Raw genomic sequence first — 12,769 nt, 5'->3', positions numbered from 1 at the left:
CTGCTTAAAGTTAGAGTCAGAATAAAAGAAAGCTTTAATTTATTTTATAAACTATATAATTAAAATAAAATACTACTGTTACCTTCTAAATGTCAATAGTTTTAACACTTTATACAATGATATTTTTAAACTATAAGGAAAATAATTTGAGACAGAAATAGTAAAGCCAATAGTTCCTCAACAGTCTTTCATTTTCAAATACACTGACCACATAGCAAAAATACAGTTAACAATGTCAAAAATATAAAGGACAATTCTGGGGAAATATCTATAAGACATATGAGAGATGAAGGACAAAATCTCCCAAATATATTGAGCTCTTACAAATTTTAAATGAGTAATCCAAAGAATAATGACTACATGAACTGACTATACAGCTCATAAAAAAAAAAAAATGTCCAATAAGCACATGATTAACCACACATATAATTAGGAAAAGCAAATTAAAAATAAAGGATAGCATTTTTCACTTATCAGGATGTCAAAAATTTAAAGCTTGATAATAACCAAATCATACAGAGTGTAAAAAAAATATATTTTTATAGACTATTCATAGAGAGATAACCTTTTTGAAGGACAATTTGACACATAATCATAATAAAAAAGTACACATATCCTTTGACTAAGCATTATACTTTTAAGAATTTAATTAAAATACTATAGCAAGTAGTGAAAAAATATATGTATCTGGATATTTATAGTAAATTGTTTATAATAACACTAAAAGGATAAATAAGAAACCAATATCCAGCAACTGAAATATTAGAAAAAACTCACAACAAGGTGTGAAACAGTTTAAAAATTCAGATATGTACATACTGATGTATAAATTGATATGGAACTCCATAATTTCAACATATATTAATTATACAAAGTAAAATTTCATTTGTGATTCTTTAGATTATATGCATTATTCTATAGAAATAAAAGTATAAATTAAAATTTTCTAAAAAGATATACATGTAATTTACTCTAGATAGTGGGTTTGTGAGAGTGGTAGAGGAAGACTTTTCACTTTCTTTCATACCCGTGTACACTACTGTAATGTTTTATATGAGCATGAATACTTTTTACACTTCTGAAAAAGAGAACGGGCTATTTAATTTCATGTGCATCTAATTTCACTCTATCTTAAAACTACGTCAAAGACTGCTTAAGAAGGCGTGACACCACAAGAATAACTAGGAGAAAAGACAACAGCAACAACATCACTTCTCAGCCTTCTGGCTGAGATCAAGTGCATCACATCTTAGAACAAGAATGTCAAACTCGCCGCATGCTTGTCTTAGACATTCTAGGTAAACAGATAAGTGGTACTGGACTTTGAAGACTCAACATATTTTCATCATAAGCTGGCCCTGAGGAAAACCAGGATCCAAGTTGAGATGCACCAAGAATCCTAAAATACTCAGAAAATGGTGGCACAACTTACCTTTGTAAGTGAAATTGGGGTGGGGATGAGGGAATAGGAAATGATTGATTGCAAGTGACTTAAGAAGTAATTAAATCCCTCAATCTCCTATTTCTCTCCCTGCCACTGGCAACTAACACTCTCCAACTCTACAGAAGACTAATTTAGTTTCTGGAGAAGTTAAAACATAGACTATCTTGAACCAGCTTCAGGCACTGTGAATAGTGACAAACTAAACACTGAGATTCCCAGTTGTCCCCCTCTACCTCCAGAATATTGTTAGCTAGTCAGGAGGCTGGAAGAGTATCTGGGGAATCTCACAAGCCCAAGAGGACAATTCTAAAGATACTATAATAGCTAAGATCTAGAAACAGCCCAAATGCCCATCAGTAGATGAGTGGATAAAAAAGCTGTGGTATATTTTTTTATCACAATAAAAAATGTGATAAAAGTAAAGCTGGAACACTATGCAGCTTTAAAAAGGAAGGATCTCTTATCCTTTGAGAAAGCATGGAGGGTCCTGGAGAGTATTATGCTAAGTGAAATAAGCCAGTCAGAGAAAGACAAATGTTACATGATCTCACTCATGTGGAATCTAATGAACAAAATAATCTAACACACTAAACAAGTCAGATCCAGAGGCAGTGGAAGCATGGAACAAACTGATGAATCTCAATGAGAAGGGAAGGGGGAGCAGGAAGAGAGGGGAGAGAATAACCAAAGAACTTATATGCAAAAATGCATTGCCCATTTCTCTGACGATTATTGATGTTGAACATCTTTTCATATATGTATTGGTCATCTGTATGTCTCTGGAGAGATATCCATCTATTCAGGTCCATGGCCCATTTTTAAGTGGAATGATTGTTTTTTGGTGTTGAGTTTTATAAGGTCTTTATAAATATTGGATATTAAGCCCTTATCATATGTGTCTTTGTCAAATATGTTCTCCCATCTGGTGGATTGTCTTTTCATTTTGTTGATGGTTTCCTTGATTGTGCAAAAACTTTTCAGTTTGGTGTGGTCCCATTTGTTTATTTTTCTTTTTGTTTCCCTTGCCCGAGGATATATATTAAAAATATATTGCTATGGGCCAAAACCGGTTTGGCTCAGTGGTAGAGCATTGGTATGCAGACTTAAAGGTCCCGGGTTCGATTCCGGTCAGGGGCATGTATGTTGGTTACAGGCACATCCCCGGTAGGGGGTGTGCAAGAGGCAGCTGGTCGATCTTTCTCTTTCATCGACGTTTCTAGCTCTCTATCTCTCTCCCTTCCTCTCTGTAAAAAAAAAAAAAAAAAAAAAAAAAAAAAAAAAAAAAAATCTATGGGAAATGTCCGAAATGTTACTGCCAATGTTTTCTTCTAAGATTTTATTTCAAGTATAACATTTAAGTTTTTAATCCATTTTTAAGTTTGTTCTTGTGTATGGTGTAAAAAGGTGGCTTAGTTTCCATTTTTGCATGGATCTGTCCAATTTTCCCAACACCGTTTATTGAACAAACTATCTTTACTCCATTGTATGTTTGTGCCCCCGAAGGAAAATAATTTGTAGCCTAGAGTTTTACATCCAAACTACCAAAAAAGTGAAAGTAGGAAGAAAAAAAAAGACATCAATGTCTCAAAACATTTCAATACCCTTTCTCAGAATGCTTCTGAGGATGTATTCCACCAAAAAGAAGGAAGAAACCAAGAGGAATACATGAAATACAAAAAACAGAAGATTCAATTCAAGGGAAATTAAGGGAATCTAAGAAAGGAGTTGTATAAGAAATCTAAGAAAAAGTTGTAATGAGAAAGGCATCTAGTCCAGGTTGGATCAGTTCAGAAGGCTAAAGAAAATTAAATTAAAATGTATTTGAGCTCTAGCTGGTTTGGCTCAGTGGATAGAGCGTCAGCCTGTGGACTGAAGAGTCCCGGGTTCGATTCAGTCAAGGGCACATGCCTGCATTGGGGGCTCAATCCCCAGTAGGGGGCGTGCAGGAGGCAGCCAATCAATGATTCTCTTTCATCATTGATGTTTCTATCTTTCTTTCCCTCTCCCTTCCTCTCTGAAATCAATAAAAATATATTTTTTAAAAAATATTTTATGAAAATAAATATCTTGAGGTAAAAGAGATTTAGGATTGAGTTAATGGTAAGTATACATAATAAGTAATACATATAAAATGGATTAACGCTAACAATATATTTTATGGTCATTACCAAGGCTTTTAGAATGCAGTTTCCCATTTGCCATGGACATGACCACAAAACATTTCCCCAATAGGTCTTTTTTTTTTTTTTTTCTGCTATGTTGATAGCACAACATTCAGCCTACTGGGAACATTAAAAAAACTTTTATTAAAAAAAGAATGTATTTTGAAAGACAACTATTAACTATAAGGAATGAAATTATGCAGACAAATAAGATGTTAGATCCAACTGAACAAAAGTTTAGTTAAAAGTGTAGCATGAAGCACCTTTCTCCAGAAAGGCCACTGTATGCTGGGAAAGATACATAAGGAAACTGGACTATTTGCATAAATGTGGAACCTAGAAGCTTTTTGGTCAATAGTCACTTGATACATTCTAACAAAGATGAAGGACTAGCCCGGCTGGTGTGGCTCAATGGTTGAATGTTGACCTATGAACCAGGAGGTCATGATTCCATTTTCTGTCAGGGCACGTGCCTAGAGTTGTGGGCTTGATCCCCAGTAGGGGGCATGCAGGAAGCAGCCAATCAATGATTCTCTTTCATCACTGATGTTTCTATCTCTTATCCTTCTTTTCTGGAATAAATAAAAATATATTTAATAGCCGAAACCGGTTTGGCTCAGTGGATAGAGCATTGGCCTTCGGACTGGAAGGTCCAGGTTTGATTCCAGTCAAGGGCATGTACCTTGGTTGCAGGCACATCCCCAGTAGGGAGTGTGCAGGAGGCAGCTGATCAATGTTTCTCTCTCATCAACATTTCTAACTCTCTATCCCTCTCTCTTCTTCTCTGTAAAAAATCAATAAAATATAAAATATATATCTAATAAAGAAAACCAAAAAAATGAAAGACTAAAAATAAACATTTTCAACATAATTTTTTAATGATAATCTACAGGACATTACTGCATGCTCATATATGATGTAAAGTTTAAGTCAACAACAGAAGCAGACTGAAAACCAGAAGCTCTTTCCATCAAGTCCTAAGTGCCCAAGGAAGATTGTTTTCAAGTATCTTTCAGCGGTTCTGAAAGAAAGCTGAGGATGCGGGGAAAGCTGAGGCAGAGGACAAGGCGGCTGCTCCCGCAGCCTCTCTGGTGCGGCCCCGTTCCCGGCAGCACACTGCCCTGTGGAGAGGTGAGCGCACTGCCACAGGGAGAGCGTCAGCACACTGCCCTGTGGAGAGGTGAGCGCACTGCCACAGGGAGAGCGTCAGCACACTGCCCTGTGGAGAGGTGAGCGCACTGCCACAGGGAGAGCGTCAGCACACTGCCCTGTGGAGAGGTGAGCGCACTGCCACAGGGAGAGCGTCAGCACACTGCTCTGTGGAGAGGTGAGCGCACTGCCACAGGGAGAGCGTCAGCACAGACCCGCAAGTGCAAACGCCGCGCATCCCAGGCCTGACGGGCCCCACCGAAGCTCCGCACTGGAAATCTGACTTCAGTTAGAATAGTCAGATAAACTATTCTAACATATATACAAAAGATTTTGGAATCACTGTCTCTCCAACATTTACTAAATGCTATTATCCTTTAAGTATACTCAAACCTTAGCAGTTATGTGTCACTTTCTTACAAAAAAAAGTTATTGAGTTTAAAAAAAAAAAAAAAAGTTAATTAGTTCCTGTGACTATCACAATTTTCTAAGATCTCAATTTTAAGTTCTATTAAGAGAAACGTTTATTTTATTTCAGGGTTAATCCATTTGAGATCCTCTATTATTATCATCATCATAAAAATACCTATTTATACCTATTCCATGGCACGTTACACACAGAAAGATGTAGCATTTTATGAATTTCACATAATTAAAACAGCCTGTACCTAGGATATCACTCACCATTTGGTGCATACAGCAGGTTTTTAGAGTACTCTAATGATAAAGAACAGACATGTGTTTGATGGCAGGTTCCAAGAGCCAGCTAACTATCCATAATAATTTGGCTTAAAGTATTTAACCTTCCTAATGATTTTGTTTGTTACTATATCGTTTCTAATCTTCACTTTTCAAACCAATCTTTATGCATATTAAATATTAAATATTAAAACAGCAACAAGGAACAGCTTCTGAATGGGTCATAAGTTCTTTGGTAAAGAACATTTGAAATTATTTTTTTAAAAAGTCATTCTTTCTCCACTGAATAACTTTAAAATCAATTAGATTCTATACTGTTGATCTCACTTATATAAGAAATCTAAAAACACAATAGCAACAACAACAAAAAAAAAACCAAACTCACAGATACAGAGAACAGATTGGTGGCTGCCAGTGGTGGAAGGCAACTGGCAGCGTGGCCAGGAGGCTGGGGCCGGCAAGCGGGTGGCGCCAGGCCGGCCAAAGCAGGTGACAGTGTCCCTCTCCCCCACAAACGCCCTGCCGGTTGCCCCACAGATCGGCCCTGATCACCGGCCAGGCCTGGGGACCCTATCTGCACAAATTTTGTGCAGCGGGTCTCTAGTTGTAAATAATGTTGCAATGAAAATAAAGATGTGTATATCTTTTCAAATTACTGTTTACATTTTCTTCAGATAAATACCCAGAAGTGGAATTAAAGGGTCATCCTGTAGTTCTATATTTTTGAGGAATCTTTATACTCTTTTCCATAGTGCCTCACTAATTTCAGACCTACCAACCGTACACAAAGGTTCTCTTTTGAGAACTTATAAGATCTACTATCCTAGCAACTTTTGAATATACAATACAGTATTGCTAACTACTGTCACCAGGCTGTACATTAATCTTCATCACTTATTTATTTTATAATTAGAAGTTTATCTTTTGATCATAAAGTGAATTATTTCCCTAAGTATGAAAAACCTGTCCTCTGGATCTATTTTTGTTCTTAAGTTTATGTTGTTCATTATATCCCACATATGAGTGAGATCGTGTGATATTTATCTTTCTCCAACTGGCTTATTTCACTTAGCATAATGCTCTCCAGTTCCATCCATGCTGTTGCAAATGATAAAAGTTCCCTTTATTTATAGCAGCATTGTTTTCCATTGTGTAGATGTACCACAGTTTTTAATCCACTCATCTGCTATCCGGCACTTAGTCTATTTCCAAATCTTATCTATTGCCATTGGTATTTTAATAGGGAGTGCATTGAATTTATACATTGCTTTTGGTAGTATGGACATTTTAATGATGTCGATTTTACCAATTCATCAACACAGTATGTTTTTCCATTTGTTTATGTCTTCCTCTATCTCTTTTTTTAATGTTCTATAGTTTTCCGAGTACAAGTCTTTCACCTCCTTGGTTAAATTTATTCCTAGGTATCTTAAATTTTTTTTTTTTTTTTTTTTTTTTGCAATGGTAAATGGGATTTTTTTAGTTTCTCTTTCTGTGAATTCATTATTGGTGTATAAAAAAGCCATAGATTTCTGAGTGTTAATTTTGTATCCTGCTACATTGCCGAATTCATTTATTACATTTAGTAGTTTTTTTATGGAGTCTTTGGGGTTTTCTATGTACAATATCATGTCATCTGTAAATAACTGTCCTGTCCTTTTTATGACTTAAACTGTAAAGCTTAAATAATAAAAATCAAAATAATGCTTTTAATTTACCTTCAATATCTAAACATGTTTGCGGACTAAACCACCACAAATATTATACAAGCAGATTTTCCCTTTAAGTCAAATAAGAAGCTATTCTAAGGTCAAAATAATCAGTCAACTCTTTTTAAAAGTAGCCAATTTAAATAAACTTCCTATTTTGATGATGGTCCACACGTTGAGGCTGAAACATAAAAATATCCTGTTTTATAACAGAAGAACCTGTGTGTTGTAGCAGTTAACAGAGGAAGGCAAATCATTTCTTACAATGCAAAAACTGGAATAATCTTAATTTGTGCAGTTAAAAATTTTTAGGATTCTCTCATGTTCTCTGCAACATTTTACAAAATACAGTAACACTAAAGCTCTGAGATGTTTTCTTTTAATATCTGATGTCCTCATGCTGAGGAACATTACTGATTTTAACAGAGTTGATTGTTTCACACTTACTTTTTTGTGATAAATGCTACAGACTCCTCTCTCTATGTCAGGCAATTTGTGTAGATGATTTTCTATCTGACCAAACACACTGGATTCAGAATGGAGAACTTCAGACACAGCATCCAGCCGAGCATTTATTTCCCTGTGAGAACAGGAAGAGCGGTTATGAGACGTGGCAGCAGTGAGAATGTGGACATCTCCCACTCTACAGCCCAGCTACAAAGGAGGCTTCTCCACATCACTGGTCCTTTCCTGACCATCATTTGAATCAAAAAGTAGGTACCGCCCTAAACGTTTGGCTCAGTGGATAGAGCATTGGCCTGCAGACTCAGGGTCCCAGATTTGATTCCAGTCAACGGCATGTATCTTGGTTGCAGGCACATACCCAATGGGGGGTATGCAGGAGGCAGCTGACTGATGTTTCTCTCTCATCAATGTTTCTAACTCTCTATCCCTCTCCCTTCCTCTCTGTAAAAAAAATCAATAAAATATATTAAATTTTAAAAAAGCAAGTACCCCACAAGAAGGGGCAGAGACAGGCTCATCAGGTTTTCCCTTCCTCCTGGGCAGACACAGAGACTGCACTTCTCAGCCTCCTCTCAAAATAGGTATGACCATGTACCCAATATCTAGCCAACGAACGCTGCTAGGAAGGATTACATCACTGCTAGCCTGGGCCCATAAAAACCTCCTGGTGTCCACTCTCTCCCCATCTGCCTATTGAACACTGAGCCTAGGGCAACCTTGCTGACTCCATTAGCCTGGGTCCACAAATGGAGCAAAAAACCCCCTCTAACCTCACATCCACTACCCGCTGGGCTTTACATTAACAAGAAGTAAACGTCTATTGTATTTACACCAGATTTATGTGCTACAACTGCTTGCATCACCTTGGCTACTCTAACAGGTCTATGATGGGCAACCAGATTTTCCTGCCTGAAATGACTGACCATCTCAGTCAAAAACAATTCATCCCATTAACCACATGCTTCCATAGAAGAAGTGGTGGTGGTGGGTAAACCAATCAACTGTTTGAGTGAACTGAGATTAGGCATATGGAACCCAAGCAAAGACTGGGAACAGCTACAGAAAACACAGCGGAACGACATCAAAAGACATGGGAGACCAGGGCCTCAGGATTCCTGTACCCTGTAGTGTGTAGACATTGGTAGATGGAATCCTGAGGCCCTGGTCTCCCATGTCTTTTGATGTCGTTCCGCTGTGTTTTCTGTAGCTGATGTATCACTTGGGAAGGAATGAGGAGGCCCGTCAACTTAAAATGGAAGCCTCACTAAATGTGTCTTCTATGCAATGTGGCCCACCCAGTCCCTATAAACACCAAAGGCCTACACCAGGTACATGGCCATATGTGATATTAAAACCTGACGTAAGTACACCTATCTAGTGGCTAGCAGGCCCTCAGTAAATGTTGTTTCGAATGAATGAATGAATGAATGAATGAGTAAGCAAATGAAAGAATTAACTGACATTTGGAGGGAAAGAGAGACATCAGCTCCTAAATGCACATTTGTTTATCAAAGTTATGTTGATATCACACACATTCACATGAAAGGGCAAACCTCGCATTAGAACCTGCCTAGATGACTGTTAAATTGAGTACTTTGCAATTAACTGAGTGCTATTATCTTTATTATCTTTATAGCTATCCTGTGAGGCCAGGCCTGCTCCTCATACAGAAACTAATTTCAGGTCTCATTTCTGCTCCGTTTTTCTCTGGCTGTAAAACAGGCATTTGTTTAGCATGAGAGAGCAGAACAAGCCAGAGCTCGGTAGACACAGATTGGCTCTTCCATTCTCACTGGGTGGCCTCTTAAATCCACGCATTTCCCTCCATGACACTAGTCTAAGTAAAAGATCACTACTCAGACTACTAAGACAGCCGCCTGCCTCCCTTCCCACATCCACTTCTGTCCCTTTTTCCAGCCCATTCTCGACACTGTACCCTGAGAGGTATTCCTAGAACCCAAATATGTCATGTCATACCTCTGCTTTAACCTCATCTAACACCTGCCATTAATCTTAGGTCCAAATGCAGAATCCTTAACTGACCTATAACTGATTCCTGCTTACCTCTCAAGTCTCACTTCAGAATACTTATCACTCCTTCCTCTCGCTGTGAACTTCCTTCAACATCTTGGTCACTCCAAATTCTCTAATGTCAGAGCTTTCAAGTTCACTGCTACCTATAGCTTAGAGTTTCTTTACCTCTTTCCTACAACCCGCAAGCTCCTAATCATCCTTCCTCTGAGAGGGCTTTCTAGATGCACCAGACAAGACTTAATCCTTTTCCGTACCACCCTCTACTTCTTTCCGTAGTGAAAATCATAACTGTATTTGCTCCCTCGCGGTCTCTTCCACTAGACCAGTGGTCGGCAAACTGGGGCTCACGAGCCACATGTGGCTCTTTGGCCCCTTGAGTTTTTAGCAAAGGCCAGCTTAGAGTACCCTAATTACAATAAGTTAATAACAATGCACCTACCTATATAGTTTAAGTTTAAAAAATTTGGCTCTCAAAAGAAATCTCAATCATTGTACTGTTGATATTTGGCTCTGTTGACTATTGAGTTTGCCGACCACTGCACTAGATTGTAAAGCTCAGTGAGAACAGGGGTCATATCTTCATTCCCACAGTTCTGGGATCACAATATGTGCTCAATAAATGGCTGCTGAATTCAATTCAACTTCAAAGACTACATATAAAGTAAAGCAAGATGAGGTAAAACATAAATAAATGAGAAGTTAAAATTTCTTTGCATAGGATTGTTGTGATAAAATAAACCAAAGTTTTACCCTAACATTTACCCAAAATGCTACACAGATATAAAGTTTTACTTTAATAACTCACTCCTGAATAAATGAAAGATGACATCAATTGGAATAGATTAAGATGATGCTACAGATGGTATGAGGACAGATAAAGTAAAGCCATCTGTGAATGTATAAGACAGCTGACAAAGATAGCTACTCTCTCAAAATTTATAAAGGTTGTCTGAGATATGAAAAGATAAAAGCAAAAAAACTTAATAAAAATCCAAATTATATTTATGAAGTCCACCAGAACATTCTTAAAAAATAGATATAAAACTGGCCCAAGGACTAAATAGGCAATTCTCTAAAGTGGACAGACAGACGGCCAAGAGACATATGAAAAAAATGCTCAAAGTCACTGATCATCAGAGAGGTGCAAATTAAAACAACTATGAGGTATTACCTCACACTTGTCAGAATGGCTACCATCAACAAATCAACAATTGACAAATGCTGGCCAGGATGTGGAAAAAAGGAAATCCAGGTACACTGCTGGTGGGAATGCAGACTGGTGCAGCCATTATGAAAAACGTATGGAATTTCCTCAAAAAGTTAAATATGGAACTGCCATTTGACCAGTGATCCCATTTCTAAGAATTTTTCCTAAGAAATCTGAAACTCCAATCAGAAAGAATATATGCACCCCAATGTTCATAGCAGCACAATTTACAATAGCTGAGGGGGGGGGGGGCGTTAATGGAGGGAAAAGGAGGACATATGTATGTAATACTTTCAGCAATAATTAAAAAAAAAAAAAGGCAAAACTGTAAATTAAGAATAGAGTTACCATAAGACCCAGAACACCCCCCCCCCCCTTTCTGGGTATCTACTAGAAAAATCTGCAAACACATATTTGTAAAGATATATATACCCCTATGTTTACTGCATTGTTCACGATGGCCAAGACATGGAAACAACCCAAGTGTGTTTTGGTGGATGACTGGATAAAGATGTGGTACATATCTATAATGGAATACTACTCAGCCATAAGCAAGGATGAAACATTGCCATTTTTGACAACATGGATGGATCTTGAGAGTATCATGCTCATTAAAATAAATCAGACAGAAAAGGACAAGAACCATATGGTTTCACTCATATGTAGGATATAAAATGGAAAGCGACAAATGAACAATCAAATCAAACAAACAAACTCACAGACACAGATAACAGTATGGTGGTTATCAGAGGGACAGGGAGATACGAGAACATGAAGAGGATAAAGGGGGTCAAATTATATGGTGACAGAAGGAGACTAGACTTTTGGTGTTGAGTACACAATACAATATACAAATGTATATTGTCGACCTAATACATTTAATTTTTTTAAAAAACCATGATACATTCTAAACGAATAAAGACACCTGAGTCATTTCATTCCATATGACAAAAACTACGGACTTGAGGTTCTGGGGATGACAAAGATTGTTTTTTACCACCAAAACCCCAAGGACTAAATGTGGGTGTCACTGGAGTCCTTCACATTTAAAAATGACTGGGTGATGACATTAGAATTTGTGTGGCTGTCACTGAGAAACTCAGTGCGTGACCTACAGCTATTGCCGTTGTAAGGGCGTGTGATGGACTCTGTACCTGCTGACTGCTATTCATGGAGATGCCTCTATAATTCTAACATAATATTATTTAGGGGGGAAATTAAAATGCAAACTGCTGAGAAGTTGGTCTTGTTGATCTAATTTCTTGCCCTAAAGACAGCTGATATAAAATGAATAAATTAAATTCAGACATTAGGACACTGGTCATGCAATATGGCTAAACCAACGACCTAAACAGATTCCTAGTAGAAACATGAATCATAAACCCTCTCCGAGGGCCTAAGATTCACTACCTGGTCTACCTAGCTTCACCTTTCACATAGGCCATTTATTCAATGAGTACTTAAAAAGAATAGCTGTAGAAGTAGTGGAAGATGGAAGGTGAAAGCGTGATATAAGAAGCTAGGAAGATAAGCAGGGACCTGGTCATGTGAGTAATGCAGACCACATAGTAGCTCTGAGTTTGTACTGAGAGCAATGGGAGCCCATGGCCAACGTTTGAAAGGACAAAGCAGCAATAGCAGAAAGACTGATTAGAAAGCCATTTCAGTAATCCAGGGGAGATGTTAATGATCTGAACTGGGTAGAGAATATAGGAATGAAAATACCTCATAGTTTCAAGAGATATTAATAATGTAAAATTAGTCCAGCTGGCAAGGCTCAGTGGTTGAGCATCAACCTATAAACCAAAAGGTCAGGGCACATGCCTAGGTTGCGGGCTCGATCCCCAATGGGTTGGGTAGGGGTGTGCAGAAGGCAGAGACTCAATGACCTTCTCTCATC

The 12,769-nt window shown here is 37.8% G+C and overlaps 1 protein-coding gene and 1 non-coding gene across 3 annotated transcripts in view; one reads left to right on the top strand and one right to left on the bottom strand.

Annotated features, from left to right (window-relative positions):
* The window catches only part of MSH3 (mutS homolog 3), a 113,209-nt gene that overhangs the window by 48,354 nt on the left and 52,086 nt on the right, over positions 1-12,769 (bottom strand). For both annotated transcript variants that reach the window (XM_036409185.2, XM_045571671.1), the window contains one exon: positions 7,611-7,743. In XM_036409185.2, coding sequence (XP_036265078.1) covers positions 7,611-7,743 — 133 coding nt within the window. The remainder of the gene's footprint in view (positions 1-7,610; positions 7,744-12,769) is intronic.
* Positions 3,603-3,738, top strand: LOC118704013. Its single transcript, XR_004983248.1, has one exon. It is a non-coding gene; the product is annotated as a small nucleolar RNA SNORA32 (small nucleolar RNA).

The sequence above is a fragment of the Pipistrellus kuhlii genome, unplaced genomic scaffold (genome assembly GCF_014108245.1).
Source record: "Pipistrellus kuhlii isolate mPipKuh1 unplaced genomic scaffold, mPipKuh1.p scaffold_m20_p_4, whole genome shotgun sequence".
Lineage (NCBI taxonomy): Eukaryota > Metazoa > Chordata > Mammalia > Chiroptera > Vespertilionidae > Pipistrellus > Pipistrellus kuhlii.
This window is presented reverse-complemented; position numbering and strand designations above follow the sequence as displayed.